The 21,292-nt window shown below is 39.4% G+C and overlaps 1 protein-coding gene across 4 annotated transcripts in view; it reads left to right on the plus strand.

Moving 5' to 3' along the window:
- Positions 1-21,292, plus strand: part of HPS5 (HPS5 biogenesis of lysosomal organelles complex 2 subunit 2) — a 43,384-nt gene that overhangs the window by 12,078 nt on the left and 10,014 nt on the right. For all 4 annotated transcript variants that reach the window (XM_044943507.2, XM_006056057.4, XM_006056058.4 and 1 more), the window contains 15 exons: positions 3,073-3,285; positions 3,600-3,671; positions 7,352-7,440; positions 8,532-8,710; positions 9,583-9,741; positions 10,310-10,496; positions 11,163-11,286; positions 12,121-12,270; positions 13,828-13,905; positions 14,205-14,785; positions 16,032-16,152; positions 16,355-16,510; positions 17,462-17,581; positions 19,162-19,275; positions 20,969-21,075. In XM_044943507.2, coding sequence (XP_044799442.2) covers positions 3,073-3,285; positions 3,600-3,671; positions 7,352-7,440; positions 8,532-8,710; positions 9,583-9,741; positions 10,310-10,496; positions 11,163-11,286; positions 12,121-12,270; positions 13,828-13,905; positions 14,205-14,785; positions 16,032-16,152; positions 16,355-16,510; positions 17,462-17,581; positions 19,162-19,275; positions 20,969-21,075 — 2,450 coding nt within the window. The remainder of the gene's footprint in view (positions 1-3,072; positions 3,286-3,599; positions 3,672-7,351; positions 7,441-8,531; positions 8,711-9,582; positions 9,742-10,309; positions 10,497-11,162; positions 11,287-12,120; positions 12,271-13,827; positions 13,906-14,204; positions 14,786-16,031; positions 16,153-16,354; positions 16,511-17,461; positions 17,582-19,161; positions 19,276-20,968; positions 21,076-21,292) is intronic.

Consider the following 21,292-nt stretch of genomic DNA (forward strand, 5'->3'; position numbering starts at 1 on the left):
TACCAAGAAGCCTGGTCTGAGTGCCATGAAGGAAGGCTGAACAAAGGCCTGTTCCTATATGGGGAAGCAGGGTGTCTTCTTTGATTGAGTTTGTTGTTGTTGTTGAAATTGGCTATGTAGCTTTTTTCTGTTTTTTTCTTTTGCTGGAAAAGTGAGAGACTTTTTGGGAAAGGTGCCCAGGTGGAGAGCAAGGATAATGGAACCCAGGAGAACTGCTGTCCCACATGGCTCAGAGTCTCAGATTTTATGGTGATGCGGAATTTTGCTGTGTACTTAATAGAATTTTACTAAAAGGTAAAACTGGGTGAAGAATAAGTAAGAACTTTGTGAAGCTGACAAATATTTACTGAAATCTCAAGGGTCAAGCCAAAGGGCCAGTGAATGGCAAAGGAGTGTATTGGTAGTGGCTGTGAAATACCAGAACAGGAAATGGCTTGAAATGAATAAATCTTGTGTATCACTGTGCTTAAGTTCCTCAGCCATTCTCACTGCATAGAAATATTCACTGCCCCTGACCCTTCCAGTAGCCTTGGCCAGCTACCATATTCCTCCGAACCCATCCCCTCTTTTAGAAATGTGTTATGGAGAATTTTGAGCACACACGAAAGAAGAGAAAATTGTTTGATAAACCCCTGTGAGTCCACTAGCCAGCTTCAGTAATTTGATGAGGAGGTTTAGTAGGTGAAGTTTGAAGGCTGAAAGGTAGGAGAGGTGCAGCCTCTTGGGGAGCAGTGAGAAAGAATTAGGCATATTCCAAGATGTGTGCTTCTGGCTTGAGCTGGGAGTTGCTGGGGATCCCGTTGGTAAGTTTGCACCATACTGAGACTGACAGCTGTAAATGCCACTCTAACTAAGTACATGGGCTCTCAGATCATCTTAAGGAAGTGTACATGTGGGAAATCAGGGTTTGGAAATTGGTCCTCTCAGAACTATCCAGGATTGGAAGCTTTTTATGTCTTTCTGGGGTTCTTCTATCTCGTGAGAAGGTGAGGAGAGGTTGCACTTTGTTTTCTTGGGATGAGAAAGACTTGTGGAAAGGAGACCATAATAGGAGGTTGCAGGTGTCTGGTATCAGAACGTAGGCATACAGCTGTGGAGCAAGGCTTTGAGACGCAAAGCATCCGTTTACCTGGAATTAGTAGGAAGGGGGATGTACTTGGTTCTGACTTATTTCAGACTGTGGATCAGTGATGAAGTTATTAGGCTTATAGAACTGGATATCATCCAATGTCACCCGTTCACTTTTAGCCTAGACCTAGTGAGAATAGAGCTTGCCTGACATCATGCCGCTGGAGGAGGCAGGCTAGAATCTTTCTGTCTTGATTTTGTGCCTTTTCTGTACCTCAGTTACTTCTAGTATATCCTTTGGCATTGGACCTTTTGGCCATTAAATCTACCCTTGAGATTTGAGTAAAATATTAGTTAACCTCACAAATTTCTTAAATATTCTTCATCTGTGTTTTTTCCTGTTTACTACATAGTCCAATTCAGAAATCTGACTGACATTCTGACAAGTGGTCAGAACACTGGACTGAATTAACACCTTACTAGGGTTGTTTTGAGAATCTAGTGAAATGGTATAAAGAGCTAAATAAATGGAGGTTTATTTTTATCTCTGTGCAATATAGTTGCTAATTCCCGTTTCACAGGATTGTGACTAGAGTTGGTTATGAGGATAGCCAACTGCAAAAATAACATGTTTTAGAAATGCCTTATTCATTAGCTAGAATTCAGTTTGGGGGAACATGGATAGTACAATAATTAAAATTTTTTATTTATGTTAAAGTTTTGTTTGTTTCAAGCTATGTTCCTTTCCAAACAAACACTTTTTTTTTGTTCAAACCGAGGCTCCTGATAACTAACCCAAGTGAGATACGCGGTTGCTTTTCCTGCTGCTTTCTGTCAGTGTTGTTAATGAGCTTCACTAGAAGAATTATGTATAAGTGCTTTGAAGTGCATACAGAGCAATACAAGAAGTTATGGTTTCATTACTTATGTTCCTTATTTGGGAAATAAAATACATTTCTGGCTTATTTTAGTTAATCCTTAAAACTGCTCTTCTAGTAAAGCTGATGTTTTATTTTATTCATGAAGCAAGTTTAGTGCAGGGTGTGTGCTCAGGTGCTAAGTCGCTTCAGTCGTGTCCGACTCTTTGCGACCCTATGGACTGTAGCCCGCCAGGCTCCTCCGTCCATGGGGATTCTCTAGACAAGAATACTGGAGAGGGTTGCCATGCCCTCCTCCAGGGATCTTCCCTACCTAGGGATCAAAATCCCTACCCAGGGATGGAACCAGAGTCTCTTACGTCTCCTACACTGGCCGGTGGGTTCTTCGCCACTAGCACCTCCCGTTCAAGTGGACACCACTGCCACGTGTAATGCGGTGAATGCTTTGAAAACATGCCGTGGGAAGCCTGAAATTCTGCTTATAGGAGTCAGAGAAGGCTGTTAGAGGAGGAAGGATGGAGTTAGCTCATGAAAAATAAAGGAGTGTTTGGGAAGAGCCATACTCATTCTCACCCTCTGTGTTCTCAGGCAGCTTTGTATGTGCAGTTCTTTTATATAGCTAGTTCGTGTAATCCTAGGGGAACGGAATGTCCCAAGGTACAGACTTTCAGAAGGACTTAGCGTTTTGAGGAAAGAGTGAGGTGTTTATTGGGTATTTGTGACAGACGAGTGTCCTGGAGACAGGATTGGAGAGTAGATCAGTGGCCTCCACGGGGCAGCTGAAAAACAAGATGAGCAATCAGTAGGATTTAAGGATGTAGGAGATGGTTTGGTAGCACTCATCTTTAGTTTTGAAAGAGCCTTCACATTAACTCTGACTGTGGCTAATAAACTGAGTACTAACCTGAAGTGTTTTGCTTCCTGTAACAGAAATAGTTAATGGCAAATGAGAGTTGTAACCCTGTTCTGATCTTTCCATTCTGTTGTTTGTTCCAGTACATTGCTAATATGAAGAAAGGGAGGACATGGTGGGTGGGGTTATTATGGCCATGTGGATTTGCAGTGCCAATGCTTTTGACATTTCTGTCAGTAAACATGATTTCTCTCTTTTTGTGGGGGGTATTAGAGAAAAATTTTGGAAAATTGGAAACAAGGAAAGAGATGGAGAATATGGAGCTTGTTTCTTCCCGGAAAAGTGTTCTGCAGGCCAGCAGCCCCTAATATACTGTGCTCGCCCTGGCTCCAGGATGTGGGAGGTGAACTTTGATGGAGAAGTTTTAAGCACACATCAGTTTAAGAAACTCCTCTCCTCACCACCTCTTCCTGTGATTAATCTAAGGTAATGACTTATATGTTCAGTAGGAAGTATTTGAGGAACTTACATGGGGTGGGGGTTGGGTTGAAACCTCTGACTTTCTATATGCATCAAAGATTTTACCATACCTTTTAAGAGTGAAGTAGAATTTTTATTAAAAGATTCAGAGAAACCTAAAACTCTTTAATCAATTATTTTTTATATGGTTAAAGCAAATTGAACAAGAGCAAATGCAGTGAACTGGCTCTTGAATTTGTTTTGTAGGCAGAAATTTTCCTGTGTATCGAAAAAGATACTTTTATATTGTGATTAAATCATGAATCATGTTTACTTCCTAGATCAGAACCTCAGTATGATCATACGATTGGATCCTCCCAGTCTTTGTCTTTCCCCAAACTCTTACATATTAGGTAAGTTTCTCTCTTTGATCCTTAAAAAAAAAAAAAACTTCATCTGTTTCTTGTTCAGAGGCAGTTAGCTTCTTAAGTTCGTTTTTATACTAAATCATTTTTAGAAAATCAGGAAATGACTGTGTAAAATGCTATATATAAGAGGAATGGAAAAAAGCAAAGAAATACACTTCCCTTTCTGTTTTGAACTGCCCTAAACCACTTGAACACTTTATAGTTGTTGGGTATATCTGACAATTAGAGCTCAGAGCTATAGGTATACATTCTTTCATAACCTCCCCTCCCAGGTGGCATACAACAATGAAAGCAAGCCTCAGACTGAAATCTGCTGCATATGTATGTTTCTTAGCGAGCAAGTGCAAAAGTAGTTGTAGAATTTGTTCTTGTCAATGTGAAATTTCAGCTCCGTGTTCTTTAGGTGCTTTGCATGAAAGATCTGCTCAAGCTGGATCCAGCCAGCCATATTCTAACGTCAGAGTTTAGCTAGCTTTCTATTTGGGTTAGGTACAAAAAAGTCTACTATTAAGTGGTAGCACAGAGTGCCACTTAGAGCTGTTAGCTGCTGGGCTTGCCAGTTCTTACAGCTTGTTCTACAAGCATGGGAGTGCCAGTGTATGGTTTCCAGTCAGTCTGTATGTCTTGAACTTCTCTTATTTCAGCTGCTGCTGCTAAGTCGCTTCAGTCGTGTCCGACTCTATGCGACCCCATAGACGGCAGCCTACCAGGCTCCCCCGTCCCTGGGATTCTCCAGCCAAGAACACTGGAGTGGGTTGCCATTTCCTTCTCCAATGCATGAAAGTGAAAAGTGAAAGTGAAGTCGCTCAGTTGTGTCTGACTCTTAGCGACCCCATGGACTACAGCCTACCAGGCTCCTCTGTCCATGGGATTTTCCAGGCAAGAGTACTAGAGTGGGGTGCCATTGCCTTCTCCGATATGTTGCACTACCTCCACTGAAATATTTGGAAGTCAATTGTAAAGAGTGTAACTCTCTGATAAATCCATAATTCATCCTAAAATTTACTGGAGAAAGCTATTTATTTGCCCATAGATGAAGCATATTAAAAACTCTTTCTTTATGGCACTTACCACAGTTTATAATTACATATTCAAACATATGTATGCCTATCTTATTCCTAGACGGTAAGGTCCATGTGGGCTTAGTGTCTGTTTTAGTCACTGTGTTTTTTTCAGTGTTTGGCATAATGCCTGGTACATCATAGACACTTAAACATTTGTTGACTGTGTGTGATGTGTGGGGTGCAGGCAAGTCCCTTACCCAAGAGTATGTTTTTTAATGGGAAGGCCACAGTCTGCTTGGTTCTCTTCTTAGTTTTTTGAGTTAAGCTATTTAAAGCTCCCGTTAGAGTTCCTGCCTAGCTAACAAAGCCCCGCATGATGTGGCTCTGCCTACTCCTCAGCTTAAGTAATAATTAGTGCCACTCTGAAGCCTTTCCCGACTCCTCCAGGGGCTCACGTCAGACGCTTGCTCCCTTGCACTGCTGTTCGCTCCTCCGTCACCATCCTGTCTCGCTGTACTGCGCATGTCCATCCCGGCGCCACGCTGTCAGCTCCTTAACTGCTGGCACAGTGCTCGGCACATAGAAAGTCCTCAAACAATGACTAAATAAAAAAATCAGTAAGAGGACTTCTTGTTACTTTTCCCCCCCATTTGTGTCGTGATAACTTTCACTGCTAGACCCACGAATCCCACGAGGAAATCCCACAAGGAAGCAAATTTGTATACTTAATTTCCTTTTGGGTACACTGATATCACTTTCCTGTTTTTAACCTAAAAAAATAAAAAAAAATTGTATTTATTTACTTGGCTGTGCTGGGTCTCAGTTGTGGGACACAGGACCTTTGATCTGCTTTGCAGGCTCTTTCGTTGCAACATGTAAACTCTTAGTTGTGCATGTGGATCTAGCTCCCTGACCAGGGATGGAACCTGGGGCCCCTGCATGGGGAGCATGGAGTCTAAGCCACAGGACTGCCAGGGAAATCCCTCCCTTCTTTAACTTTTTAAACAATGTTGTCGGGCTTGTATCGCTTTCTGTTTATTATAAGGGGATGAAGGATGTATAAATGACAAAGTCTTAGCTCGTAAGTCCCCCTCCCCTGCCCCAGCCCATACCTATTTTTACAGAATTTTTCCAACCTGAGTATGAAGTTCAGTATCAAAACCGTGATCCTGTATCTCTCTATTCAGGATCTTCTGGTCTGATTTTTTTCCCCTCTGGCTCCTAAAGGCAACCTTCCAATTTTAGTTTTAACTATGGTTCTGATGATTTCTTTCTTCTTTGTGACAAAGGTTACTTTTCTGAAGGGACAGTGATCTGATCTTATATTGGCAGAATGTTTAGTATTTGTGTGATGACCCAGTTCCTGTTAAATCTCACTCTTGGTTTTGTAATCACCTGGTACCTACCATTTGTAGTGCACTTGCAGGCATAAACTAAATACAAGTCCCTGTTCTCAAGATCATAATTTTTGGAGAGATATAGTTTATTTCTAGAAAATGTTTAACAGCAATCAAAAGTAAGAGTTGTGAGCGATGGCTGAGGACTGTTGCGGGAGATTTCAAAGGGGAGTAAAGCTGCTGCTAATCCTTGAGAGGTGGTTAGGGTGAGAATGTTATATATGGAGAAAGCTCTGATCAGGAACGAGAAGTAGGGATTACTAGTGGTGTATAAAAAAGCAATAGCAGCCTGGAGAGAGTAAATGAGATACACGAGCAAAGGAGTATAGAAGGAAATGAGCCAAGATGGAGAGTGCCAGAGGACTGGGAAGGGAGGTGGATGAAGCAGTGTCCAGAGTCTAGGAAGTGAGACTCAGGAAGGAAGGGACAATATGCAGGGTTGGCCCCTGCTGGGGCTCAAGAAGGAAAATGAAGAAGAAGGTTATTGGGTTTGGCAGCTAGAAAATCTGTGACCTTTCAAGACTATGGATAAGCGGAATGTTCAGGATTCCAGATAACAGTGGGTGGGTCATTGAGGATCAGTGAGGGTAGCAGTAGATTCTATGAGGTGTGGAGAAAAAAGTCTAGATTTTGGACCCAGACTCCTTGGGATAAATTTGGACTCCTGTATATTCATGCTGAATGGCCTTCGACATATTATTTATCTCTCTGGGCTTCAGTTTTTCCTTTTTACAAAATAGGAATAGTGCTTCTATCTTGGTGAGTTGCTGCAAGGTTAGATAATACAGGTATAGCCTTTAATAAACAAACAGAAACTCCCAGAGTTGACTGGGAGTTTTCAACCTTTTATTGCCCACATAAAACTAAGGACATCAAAGTATTTCCTTCCCTAAAAGTAGCTCACCAGAGCAGTGAGGAATGATAAAATGTTATCTTTAGTCTTTGTTTTAAATGGGCCCCTGTCATACCAGATATGGGAGGTTTAGCTATTTTAACAAACATCAGCATTTTATTTTTGTAGAAGGTATTTAGTGTATCTGAATTTTTCCCATTTTGGCATCATGTTATGATATCTTTCAGTGGGCTCTTGTCACAGACAAAAAAGAGGTGATAGGACATGATTAGCTGAATTAGCTGTTGGGTTTTCTCTGTATACGCAGATCTTGCTTTAATAGCTAATGTGAGGGTCTGAATTCAGGGAATTATAAACTTCTGATTCCAAGCAAACTAGAATTCTCTTGACCTCTTCCATGTTTTCTTGCAGTGAGCATTGTGTGCTGACTTGGACAGAAAGAGGAATTTATATTTTCATTCCTCAGAATGTTCAGGTTCTTCTTTGGAGTGAAGTCAAAGGTAATTATGTTTTTTTTTTTTCCCTTATATAATTTTTAATTGCATGCTTCTGAAAGATTTAGTTATTGTAGGAGGATTCTCTTGCAGTGTAAGAAGTAGAAAGTAGAAAGAGGTGACATTTCTTTTAAAGATTAACATCATAGGTGTATTCCATCATAAGGAACTTCCCAAGTATACATTTGTGAATTTATAGTTAGTTATTTTAAATAAAACTTTCTCTTAAGTATTAGCAACCACTGCTAAGTATTGAATGGGTTAATTTTCCCCTTCTACTTACCCTTAATCTTTACCTCTGTTAGAAATCTTGCTTTAACTCCTGTTTTGTGGCTTAATAATTTGGGGTTGACATATTGGGGAATCACTGAGTTAATAAACACTTGTCGTGTGCAAAAAACAGCGCTGAGGGCAGGGGAGGGGGGAATTAAAAAAAGTCCTTGTGGGAACAATAGCTATTTCATGTGCTGAGGCAAAGACTATCAGTCGCTGTATTCTTCTGGTTTAAACCAGAAACGGAGGAAATAAATCTAGCATTTTTAGTATGATTGCCCAGAGATTGTATCTTGACTTACAAGTCATTTTGTACTTTGTAAAAACATTAAAAAGATAAAGAAACCATTATCTTATGATCTGATCAACATTGATTTCTTGTGAATTAAGTTTCCTGAGGGTCTCCTGTGAAAACTAGTGTTTTAGATTCTTTCATAATGTTCTTCCAAGACAGGTATTTTTTTAGGAACAGTTTGTTGATTTACATATGTGTTAAAGTCTGTTTATTGACATCAAATTTGTTACTCTCAGAAATGTAATAGTCTGGTCTCAAAAGTACCCTCTTTTAAAGTGCCCTTCTTTTCCCAAAAAGTAGCATTTTTAAATATAGTGTTTTAGACAGGTATTTCTCTTATTCTTGATCTTTTTAGAATAGTGTCTAAAATAAGATTTTCTCATTGAAATGAAAATATAAAAATAGAGGTGAAATTCAATCAAACCAAACCATATAAAATGAATTTATTAGAATAATTTCATCCAGTCACAAAAATGGAAAAGAAATATTTGGTTAGCATCCTGCATGTTCACCCCTGTGGTTTTTGTAGATATTCAGGATGTGGCTGTTTGCAAGAACGAGCTGTTCTGTCTGCACCTGAATGGGAAGGTCTCACATCTCTCCCTGTTGTCAGTGGAGCGCTGTGTGGAACGTCTGATAAGGAGAGGCCTGTGGAACCTGGCTGCTCGAACTTGCTGTCTTTTCCAAAATTCTGTCATTGCCAGCAGAGTGAGTCAGAGAGCTTACATGTTCATCTGGGCTGTTAAGATCATTCTGATTTGCGGGATTATGCTACACAGTTGCTTGTATTTATTAGTCTAAAGGGGGCTTCACAGGTTGCTGAGGGGTAAATAATCCATCTGCCACTGCAGGAGATGTGAGTTTGACCCCTGGGTTGGGAAGAGCCCCGGGAGAAGGGCATGGCAACCCAGTCTGGTATTCTTGCCTGGAAGATCCCATGGACAGAGGAGCCTGATGGGCTACGGTCCATAGGGTTGCAAAGAACCGGAGACAACTGAGAAACTGTGAACAGCACATTAGCTTGCCGATTAAGCAGTAATAAATCCCCAAAGGAAGCATGACCTGTAAGTCTGGAGTGGGGAGTGGGGGCGAGAAAAACCAAACGTGTGCGTGTTAGTCATTTAGTCATGTCCTACTCTTTGTGACCCTACGGACTGTAGCTCTCCAGGCTCCTCTGTCCATGTAATTCTCCAGGCAAGAATACTGGAGTGGGTAGTCATTCCCTTCTCTAGGGGATCTTCCTGATCCAGGGATCAGTCCTGGGTTTTCCACATTACAGGCAGATTCTTCACTATCTGTGCCACCAGGGAAGCCCCAAAATAAAATTTACCCACAAATTTATTTTAGTTTCAGGCCTTGTTTTAAGTGAAATTATTATGTGTGCAGTAACTCTTAATTAAACGCTTAATTCCTAAGAAAATTCTCATTAAGTCTTTTACTAGCTTTTAAAGCCCTTTTAAAGCACCTTTGAGGTTTTGTGTTCTATGTTAGACCTCTGTCAATGTATTGGCAATTTGAATATGGAATTAGTTACAAATAGAAAGCTCTCCTACTGGGTTTCTACTTGTCATTTTTATTAGGGAAGAAAAACTTTAACTGTAGATAAATTGGAACACTTGAAATCTCAGCTGGACTTAACAACCTATGGTGATCTAATTTCCCAACTGGAAGAGTTGATCTTAAAATTGGAACCTTTGGATTCAGCCTGTAGCAGTAGAAGAAGCTCCATTTCATCACATGTAGGTATTCGCACTTTTCAAAGGGTTTTGCTCTACAATGAGATGTTCTCCATTAGGTTGTCCTCACTTACTTCCAGGATCCCAAAACTTAGCGTCTTTCCAGTGTTTATACTGGAGGGGAGGTGGTGGGTGTCAAGAGGGGGCTTTCTTTCAGCTCTTGGACAGCTCTCTGAAGCACTTCTTTGTGTGTGTCTTAGAGCTGTGTTTTGTTTTGTCATTGTTTATTATATCTTGTTTGAAAATGTATATTATGTAGCCTCCGGTACAAGTTAAATTGCCCCTAGTATGTGGTTTCAGATGCTTCATGTTAGCTTGAGTCTCAGGGAAGCTCAGGATTGTCTCGTTTAATCCTCATTCTCACTGCCAGGCTTTTTGGAGACTGGCTAGAGAAATCTGGTTGCATGATGCTGCAGGTGTGTGAGAGGGACTGAGACCTTGGTCACTGTTTTGTTTTAATAAACCATAATTGTCATTAATGACCTGTTTCTTTTAGTGTTGATTTTTTCCTTAAAAGAGCTATATCGTGTTATAAACATTTTAATTTTTCTTTAATTCTTTTTCTTTTTAGGAAAGTTTCAGCATTTTGGACTCTGGTATTTATCGTATCATTAATAGTAGAAGAGGCAGTCAGTCAGATGAAGACTCTTGTTCCCTTCACAGCCAAACACTCTCAGAAGATGAGAGACTTAAAGAGTTCGCCTCACATCAAGAAGAGGACCAGCCAGATCATTGCTGTGGCTCCCAGGGAAGTGAAGGTGAGGAAAGGAAAGCGTTTTTATTGATTGCTGATGTGAAGCAGTTATTGTCTGTGGCTTCTTTTTTTTTCCTCTACAAGGTGTTAATAATTTTTATTAAGTTGATAGAGTTTCCATCCAGACTTATTGATCTCTTCACCATTAGAGGAATGGGTTTATGTTTAGTTGGAATTTTTCCCTCTCATGTTTAAGCTAAATTTGGTAAAGTTCCTAATTTTGATCTTGTATTAAAGTGCGGGAAAGGTTAAGAGAGGAAGTCATTAACCAAAAGAGTAGAACAATTTTATCCTGACTAACCGAATTATTTTTCATTAGGAATGAAAAATTACTACAGTTTTGGGGGTCATTGCCTTCACTTTTCGATGTTCAAGTATTCCTGTGGCCGAACTCTTGAGAAGAGATTAATAGAGACTCTAAACTTCCTTTATGACTATGGGGATTCAGGGTTAGTAGGAAAAACTAAGGTACCTGTCTGAGTGTTTTATATGTGGACCATCTTGGGCATCTTGTAAACCTGTGTTCCACTCATTTGTATTTGGGTCAGTTGTGATTTTGACGTTGAATATTTTATTTCCTTTGGTTTATTCATTTCAGAATTTCTTTAAAGGTTAAAAAACTCTTCGTGTGATTAGATTTTGTTTCTTTCCCCTGATTCCATTCATCCAGATAACGTTTCTCACGCATCAGTGACATTTGAGACGGATAAAAGTGAAACTTTTCTCCCCTTCGGCATTCCATTATCATTTCGTTCTCCATCTCCTCTTGTGTCTCTTCAGGCTGTCAAGGAGAGGTAAGCTCATTAGTCTTGCCATTTAATCCCATTTCTGGTTTTACTTCTGTTGTCATATTAGGCATGTCCGTGCTGAGACTAGAAAGACATTTTAAATGACTTAAAAGGAAGTCACTAGGTTATTCCTCATATAGCCTGTTATATGAAGTTGTTAACTTCTCATTTCAATTTTGGGGAATGTAACTACCCTCAAGACTGTTTGAGTAGCTGGATATGTGAGTTGTTACAAATGTGTTTCCCATCCCCACCCTCCCCCCCAGATTGAGCAAAAGTTTAAAAATCTTTTTTTCCCCTCATCCCTGATAGGAAAAGTTTCCACATAGCATTAATCATTTCTTAATTATTTCTCAGTTTGGGCTCAGAGTTGGAGACGCCTCAGAAATCTTTCTAACTACTCTGTGGGCCTGGGATTGACCATGAAAGAGAAGACTTTGTGCCAGGGCTGCTAATCTGAGTTCTACTGGATACATATTTGCTTTTCAAGAAGGATAAATGTGACAAGTTAGCAGCTGAGTTTCATGAAGAAATTCTATGGCTTAGGATGATCAGATGCAAAAACATTGCAGGCACAGCTGGAATTAAAGACCTTTTCTTTAGGGCTGAATCAAAGTAGTTTAGTAAATGATGTGCATCCTTTTTATGTTATAAAATTTATGTGGGCCTTATGTGAAATATGTAGTTTGATTAGGGAAGTTGCAGTAAACAGAGTCTTGTTAGTAAGTCCCAGTTCCCTTCAGAGACTAATGGGAACGTAGAGAACTCGTGTACTGAAATTTTCATTCTTGGCAGTAATGAGACCTTTTTCATGTTAGTTTATTGGTATTTGACCTCCAGTGTTTCCAGCTTTGTGCGTAAAACTACTGAGAAGATTGGCACCCTTCATACAAGCCCTGATCTGAAAGTGAGACAAGAACCCAGGGGTGATGAGCAGTCCTGTGAAGAGGATGTGAGTCCAGTCACTTGCCCAAAGGAGGAAGACATTGAGTAAGTTGTTGCCGAGAAGTCTGTGTAAATTCTAGAGGACATAGTTGTCAGTTTGAAGAGAACCATAAACTACATTTTTTTAAAGAAGAAGGCACACAGTAACTCTCTCCATTGTAGATTGTGTAGCTTTGTAAATACTGCAAAGTAAGTAGTGGAAAATTACATCAACCAGTAGCAAGTCTGTTGAGACAGATTTTTTTTTTTTTTTTTTTTTGTGTGGCCGTGCTGTGCAGCATGCAGGATCTTAAGTTCCTTGATCAGATATCAAACCCATGTCCCCTGCAGTGGAAGCAGAGGGTCCTAACCACTGGACCACTAGGAAAGAATTCCCGAGACAGAATTTTAATTGAGTGCTTCTTCTATCTTTCCCCTGAACAACTTCCCTCACCTCCAGATCTCTTCAGATGTCTAGGGTGTTAACAAAGCTGTATTAGAATAGGATGACCAAGGATCTAGGCCTTGTTCTGATTCTGCTTCTGCCTAGCACAGTGATGTTGGTGAGTAATGCTCTCTGGCCTGTAAGAAAAGAGCTTTGGCACTGATGTTGTTGTGTATCTTCCAGTGATATGCTGGTGGCATAGTCCTTGTGTTGTGGAGTTGCAGCAGAGCTCTTGGACTGGCACAGTGTATCTTATCTTTTCTCTGCTTTTTCTCATAGTTCAGGTGATCTGGGCATTGGAAGTACACAAGCTCAGCATCACCAGGAACTGAGATAGACTCCATGGACCCATGGAGACAAATGAGATAAAAGGGTGTTACCTTTAGAGTAGCTTAGTTATGAAACCATGTATATAAATATCAGAAAAAAGTACAGATAGTGCTGTGGCATTCATATTTAAGGCAGCCCTCAGTCTGACCTGAGCCCACCTTTCCAGCCTCATTTCTAGCCACATCCTTCTAAGCACTTGAAATTCTAGTCCTGTCAGAGGCCTGGGTGTGGACACCTCACTGCTTTTCTTCATGCGGTTCTCCCACCTGCAGTATTTTCTCCCCTGTTTCCTAAGGCGAATACTACCTCCTTGGGGATCTTGATTGCCTGTGTGCTGTGCTAAGTTGCTCAGTTGTGTCTGACTCTTTGTGACCCATGGGCTGTAGTCCGCCAGGATCCTCTCTCCATGGGATTCTCCAGGCAAGAATACTGGAGTGGGTTGCATGCCCTTCTCCAGGGGATCTTCCTGACCCAAGGATTGAACCTGTGTCTCTTATGTCTTCTGCAGTGGCAGGTGGGTTCTTTACCACTAGCCCCACCTGGAAAGCCCTCTTGATTGCCTAGTCAGAGTAATTATTCCTTTTTCTGTGCCCAGAGCACAGTGCTTATTCTTCTCTTTAGCATTTATTTTGTTTTCTTTTGTAATAGAGTTTTTTTTTTTTTTTTTTTCCATGCCTTTTCTGACTTGACCTTACTCATCTTGAAGCCATGGACCATTTTTTTTTTTTTTTATACTTGTCTCTTTGCTTCGTGTAACATTAAGTACAATAGGTACCATTTAGTGAGCACTTAGAAGTATTTACCCAAGGAAGTTCTAATCCCCTGTAAATTTTTTCATACTTTTCTAGAGGAGAAGAAGAAATAACTAGTCACCCTCCAGAAGAGGACAAGTTCCAAGAGCTCACAATGGCAACAGCAGAAGCAATGTGAGTATTTGTGAATGAAGTTTTATAGTAAGTGAGAATGACTTTATGAGATCATAAGTAATGGTCCTGAGACAGTATGGGGCAGAGATGGCTTCACTGGGCATTGAAATACAAGAATTAGTACTAAGCTAATGTTGTCCTTGTTACCTTTATACTAAGATCATTTTTTTTTAAAGAGTTGAAAAAAAATATTGAAAAGGAACATTTATTCAGATGTTGTCTCTGTTAGGCTTATTTAACATGAAACAATTTGAAAAACCACATAAAACGTAAGTTTCATACTTGTCTGTCTTGTATAGGACCAAGCTACAGGACCCACTGGTTTTATTTGAACCGAAGTCCCTGAGAATGGTTTTACGGGAGTGGCTTTCACAGTTAGAAAAGACATTTGCCGTGAAGGACTTTTCAGGCATTTCAGATACTGGCAGCTCATCCGTGGAATCAAACCAGGATATGCAATTGCTTGATGAGTCAAGAAAGGGAATATTAGATGAAGAATATGAAAAAGAAGAAAGGGACTCTTCAGGCAATGAAGAAACTATTGATCAAACAGCATGTGAATCTGTAAATAGTCTGAGGGAGCCCTTGGATGATGACGTTTTCCAAATATGTTCTCCTTGGAGTATAGCAGACAGTCTTCAGAAGGATCTGGCTGAATTGACAACATTGTGTTTGGAACTGAGTGTATTGAATTCTGAGATCAAAAGTGCCAGTGGACATGGCGACCACACTTTGCAGCAGTGCTCTCTTGAAGTGCTGACTTGTCAGTTCCTAAAGAAGTACTTTTTTCTTCTGGATTTGAAAAGAGCAAAGGAGAGCATCAAGCTGAGTTACCCTAAAAGTCCTTGTGTTTGGGATACTTTTATTGAAGGATTGAAAGGTAATAATCAGATTGCCTTACTAAAGATAAAAATTTGTATAGAGGTCAATAGCATGTTGACATTTTTAAGTTTAAAGAAAAATATTTAAGTAGAAAATCATCTCTGTTCTGGTCAACCATCCATTTAGTTTTCTACTCAATTTAATTTAGTTTTCTGTTGAGATTGTTCCTTTTTTAAGAAATTGATCTACAACTCAATTTAGTTTTTAATAGTTCTTGCAGCTATTATAAGAAATTGGTTTTATTTTTCTCACAATCATTGAGAAAATGATATAGCAGTGTTGGAGAAGTTGGATTTAAGCAAAATTTCATAAATGCTGATATGTGAAAACCAGAAAATCCCTAATGTAACTTACTGATAGAGAGATCGTATGTCTAAGTACTTACACGTGCTAGTTATTAACTCTAAACCCTTTTCTGGCATCGTTTTATTTCCTCCTTCCAACACCTGGAGTGGATGGTGGCATTCTCTTTAGTAGATAAGGAAAGTGAGGCACAAAGAGATCATAATAGCTGAGTAGGCTCAAGTGCTGTGATACTTCATAGTAATGCAGATAGAATAGTTTATTTCTTGATAATATATCCACTCAGGACAGATGTTCCAAAAAATGGATTAGGGATACCAGTTCTGGAAAAAAAATTAAGGAATTTGGCATTAATGGTACATATGTACTATGTATATATACTATATACATATAGTATATATAATAGCTTATATATGTAATATGGATAATACATATAAAAAGAAGGCTTTTTCAATAGTAATGCTGCTGCTGCTGCTAAGTCGCTTCAGTCGTGTCCGACTCTGTGCGACCCCATAGACGGCAGCCCACCAGGCTCCCTTGTCCCTGGGATTCTCCAGGCAAGAACACTGGAGTGGGTTGCCATTTCCTTCTCCAACGCATGAAAGTGAAAAGTGAAAGTGAAGTCACTCAGTCGTGTCCGACTCTTAGCGACCCCATGGACTGCAGCCACCAGGCTCCTCCGTCCATGGGATTTTCCAGGCAAGAGTACTGGTGTTGGGTGCCATTGCACATACATGTTGGTTACCTGTTCCTTTGTCTTATTGAGTATGCCTTGCCTCCCAGTTTGATTTTAAGGTTCTTAAAAGCAGAGATTGTCTCTCTTGTGTTTTTTGTCTCTCCTGTGATGCTTTACAAATGTTGTAGATTGTTGATTAATGTGTTCGTGAATTAAGTTTTTTCAGCTATGAGATGAAGGGAAAAGGGTGTGCTTTGTCTTTTAGAAATGGTGAGTTCCAGTCCTACATATATAAAGATGGAAGAAGGAGACCTTCCAACAAGATTAAAGTTATTGGAGGACTCGGTTCCTTTTGACAGTCCTTTGTTGATTGCATATGCTGCCCGGTGAGTGGTCGTATATATTGTTCATATACATTAAAGCCCAGGCATTTTCTTCGTCTTAGTCTCTAAAGTTTTCCTCTATCACATGTTGAGCAGCTTCTTGTTAGTATATTTATTTTTATTTCTAATAAATATGTAGATAATGTAACCAAGTTATATTAGCTTACTGAAGTTGGAGACTAATGTGTTCTGTTTTTAATTGCAGATTGTATGAGAAATTTGGAGAATCAGCCCTTCGATCCTTAATCAGGTTTTACCCATCCATTTTGCCTTCAGATGTCATGCAACTTTGTCATCATAATCCTGTTCAGTTTTTGGCCTATTTAGATAGTCTGGTGAAATCAAGGCCCGAAGATCAACGGTGAGAGGGAAAGAATATTTGCAGACTCTCTTTCTTTTTTTATAAAGACTTTCCTTTCCTTTGTGGCTCAGCTGGTAAAGAATCCGCCTGCAATGTGGGTTCAATCCCTGGGTTGGGAAGATCCCCTGGAGGAGGAAACAGCTACCCACTCCAGCATTCTGGCCTGGAGAATTCCATGGACTGTATAGTCCATGGGTTCGCAAAGAGTCAGACAGGACTGAGTGACTTTCACTTTCTCTTGATAGAGCATTGTTTCTCTCATATAGTCAGTTGAAACCTTTTTACTGTTAACTGCTGCAGAATTGAGGTACCTGCTGTAGAAGAGGAGGACTTTGGCAGTCATGTACGACTCTTTCACAAATCACAGTGCACATCACAAATGTATACCTAACCACACTTCTCTGTCCTGCCTCTCTCCCTCTCAGAGTCTCAGATCAACAGTGTGAAGTTAAACTCCTGCTTCAGGGCCTAGGCTAAGACTGATAAACTTCCTTGTTTTCCCTGCCAGTGAGTGGATTTTCTGCTGCCTTTTTGTGATGATATCCCAGATTTCTGTGGGTGGCTCTCAGTTCCAGCTCTCTCAGCCTCTTTGGGCTGAGGCCTCTTATCCTATCTCTCCGTGACAGTAAACACACATGTCCCTAGATTATTGAAAATGGCAACTTCCCCTCTCCCCTTTTCTGATTGGTTCACATTTGATATACTAGTATTTCTTTCTTTCTTTTTTGGCTCTTTGGTGTTTTCCTTTTTATCTTGAAGCTCAACTGTTCATTTAAAAGGCTATTAGATTTTCACCAGCACTTCTATCCATTTTTTAGCAGAAGGTTTTTCAAGTTGTTTCGTCCACTATATTGATCCCTTAATACCATTCTCGTCACATCAGGACAAGATATTTTGTCTTTCCTTTCTCAACGTGAATATTGATAGTTCTTCTCTCCAACTTTCTCTTAGGCCATCCTTCCTTGAGTCTCTTCTACAGCCAGAGTCTTTAAGGTTGGATTGGCTGCTGTTGGCTGTGTCCCATGATGCTCCGCCAAGCACCAGCATTATGGATGATGAAGGAAACCCCAGGTATAAAGGAGTCATTTCTAAGCTTGGCTGCTCCTTTGGAACAGAACTAGTTTATTCACATAGAGCGTTCAGGGCTTACTTTAGGAACAGCTGTGGAAGAGAGTTACCCAAGTCGTGTTAGTAATCAGACTGAGTGTACTCCCTAGTAGTTCTGAACATTTGTTTTGAATCACAGACCCTTTGAGAATCTGATGATTCCTGTCAGAAAAATACACATTCATGGAGAATTTTGCACATGATTTCAGAGAATTAAACTTGGCCTCTGATACTCTTCCATGGACCAATATTAAGAACTCTTGGTGATTAAACTTGTATTAGAGGGAAAAGTGTGTGTGTATTTGTTTGTGTGTTTTCTTCCTAGAAATTTGCCAAGGGATTTCTAGACAATGCTTAATCTAGGAATTTTTTTTCTTTTTTAAATTGTGAAAGTAAGATAACACCTTTATAGGAGACTTGGAAAATACAGAACAAAGTTACATATAGTTCAGCTGTATGTTACAATTATTTTTTAGTTGGAGTTTCAATATCAAACTCAGAATAATTAATAGAATGAATAGAAAAGTAGAAGGATTTAGTAGACCTGAAAAGCACTATGAACCAATTCAACATAGTTAAGATTTACACAATTTTCACACAACAGCAGGGTATAGATTCTGTTCATATTCCAAAAGATTATCAACCAGGAGTCACTGGAACATATCCAGGGACATAAAACAAGGTGCAAAAATTTCATGGTCTAAAGGTATTGAAATCATAGAGTCTGTTCTCTTATCACTGTGAAATTACGTTAGAAAACAATATCAAAAGATATTTAAAATAACCCATGTATTTTCAAGTGCAATGTGACATTTATCGAGAGAGATTTTTGACTCAGCCATTGAAAGCCTTAATAAAGTTAAAGGACAGAAAAGACATAGATGGTGGTTGCAGAGGAGAAGCATTTAATGGGAAATTAATATAAAAATGAGAAATTAATATCAAGGATACTTTAAAAGCCCCAAGTATTTGGAAATTAAATGTCCACTTTGGAATGATGGGTGTATCTAAGAATCTGTAACAAGGAAAATTAAAAAACCTTTGTAACAGAACAAAAATGAAAAGAGAATTTATCAGAATTTGTTGCATGCAGCTGAAGCTGTTCAGTGCAACCAAATACAATATAGAGTCTTGAATAAGGTATTTGAAAAACCCAGAATTCATAAAAAATGCATGTTGATGCTTATAATATATCAGATATGTTCCTTATGTTTTCTTCCTAAAGACACTTTTTAAAAGTTCCCAAAATGCCTGTCTTACATGCCTAGAAAAAAGGTCTGAAAAGATATAAAGTGGCTATCTGTGAATGATAGAATTTTGAATTTTCTTTTGATTTCTAAAATGTATAATTTAAAAAAATAAACAGGTATTTGTCATAGGAAAGATAGTGATTTTAATGTTTTGAAAGCCAAGTAGAAATGTTTGAAAAATATAATGACGGAAAAAATATAATTAAAACTCTATTCTTACCTATTAGCTGACGAATAAGCATTTTTGTAGAGTTTATTTCGTATCTAATTTACTGATATTTTTTCAATTCTCAGGCCTCATTCTCACTTGTTTTCCTGGGGTTACAGTCAGCTCATCCTTCATCTGATTAAACTTCCTGCAGATTTTTCAACAAAAGAGAAAATGACTGACATCTGTAGGTCTCATGGGTAAGTGAGAATTTTCCTAGAAGCTGAAGTTAAGGTTAGAGTCATTTTAGTTAATAACTTTGTAGTTAAGGGACTGAAGGTATATGCTTTGTCATTTTTTTCTTTTGGCTAAAGTGCTTTTTTGTTTTAAGTGATAATAAGCATCTTTTTTTGTTTTAAATTTTGAGCATATTTTATTTTGTGTGTACATGAGACTGGTCCATGCTTGTCCCTTTCTCCCTCTTCTGCTTAGTTGGTCACTCCATTTCTCAGGTCTATTTAATTAAGTACCAGGCTGTGTGATACAAGTTGTAATTGATACTGTTTCTGGGAAGGGAGAGATCAGAATGGGCTCAGGGAGGAGGTGAGACTTGGAGGTAAGCCCTAAGAATGGGGAGGGTTTGTATTTAGAAATGAGCCAGATAGAGGGCAGGTCAGCTGAGACAAACAGCAAGATCAAGGCCGTGAACTGACAGGGCTTTTTATCTGTATCACATATTAGTCAGTTATTTATAGCCCAAAGGTGTTACCTCATGTTATCTTTGGCTTCCCCTGGATTACAGTCTTTTGGAGATAGGGACATGCGTCTTCCTTTTCCCTTGGTGCATAGTTCATAAAGTAGTAGGTACTTGATGCATATTTGTTCATTGGTAATGAGGGGTGAGACTGGCCAGGTGGTGGGTCATGAGATCATATAAGACCTTGAAAGGTGGTTAAAAGAATTTATGATCAGCGGAGACCCTTTTAAACTTTTTGGTACAAAAATGGCATGACAAATGAAGGTTTCTAGTTCATACGTGAGAAGGATTGGACACAAGAGATAAAGGCCAGCTAGGAACCTGGTGCAGTAATTCAGGTATGACTGAATTGATTCCAGGGCAACAGAAAGAGCACAGCCAGTGGGACATTTCAAAGGAACACACAGTGGGAGCTGTAGGTACTGGGTATAGGAAATCAGGAAGGGGAGAGTCAAGGAGAACTACCAAAGTTTGCATGTTTGGGGAAGAAATATGCTCGTTTTGTATTAAACCTTAAAGTTTATAAAGTATATAAGCTTAAAAGTCTGATAGTTGGGGCTTGGCCTTGAGTTCATGCTTAGTCGCTGTTGTGTCCGACTGTTTGTGACCCCATGGACCATAGCCCACCAGGCTCCTCTGTCTGTGGGATTTCCCAGGCAATAATACTGGAATGGGTTGCCATTTTCTCCCCTGGGGGTTCTTCCCAACCCAGGTATTAAACCCAGGTCTCCTGCATTGTAGGCAGATTCTTTACTGTCTGAGCCACCAAGGAATTAGTATTTATCACTAAGTTTAATTTTTGTTTTTTTATAAGTGCTCTAGTTTCTGAGGGAATGAAAGTATTCTAAAAATATTTTATCATGCTGTCCAATATGGTAGTCACTAGTCACATGTGGCCATTAAATCCTTGAAATATGTATTGGTCAACTGAAGAACTGGCTTTTAAATTTTATTTAATTTAAATGTAAATAGGGACTTCCCTGGCAGTCCAGTGGATGAGACTCTATGCTTCCAAGGTTCAGGGAACATGGGAACCATCACTAGTTGGGAAACTAAGATCCCACATGCCTCATGGCACAGCCAAAAATAAATAAATGTAAATAGCCACACGTGGCTAATATTACTGTGTTGGACAGCACAATGCCATATAAATTCACTGCCTTTTGTTCTTCTCACCAACTTTGGTCGCTTTAAAGTTTCTGGCCTGGATATCTTATTCTCTGTTTGGAGCTGGAGAGAAGAAGAGAGGCCTTCACCAACATTGTGTATCTGAGTGATATGAGCCTGATGGAAGGGGACAATGGTATGTAAATTCCAATTGGTTACTCTTGGTTACAGTATTTTATAAATCACTACAGACTTTCCAGTAAAGAAATGTGGTAAACATTTCAATGGTCATATTCTTTATTCTAGCTACTTGCCAAATTCATGGAGTTTTTTGGATCCTTACTACTTGATATATCGTGAAATCGTAACTAGAAATAAACTGCAGGCAACTTTTCTATTTCACATGTGCCTAA

This window comes from Bubalus bubalis, chromosome 5 (assembly GCF_019923935.1).
Source record: "Bubalus bubalis isolate 160015118507 breed Murrah chromosome 5, NDDB_SH_1, whole genome shotgun sequence".
NCBI classification, from domain to species: Eukaryota; Metazoa; Chordata; class Mammalia; order Artiodactyla; family Bovidae; genus Bubalus; species Bubalus bubalis.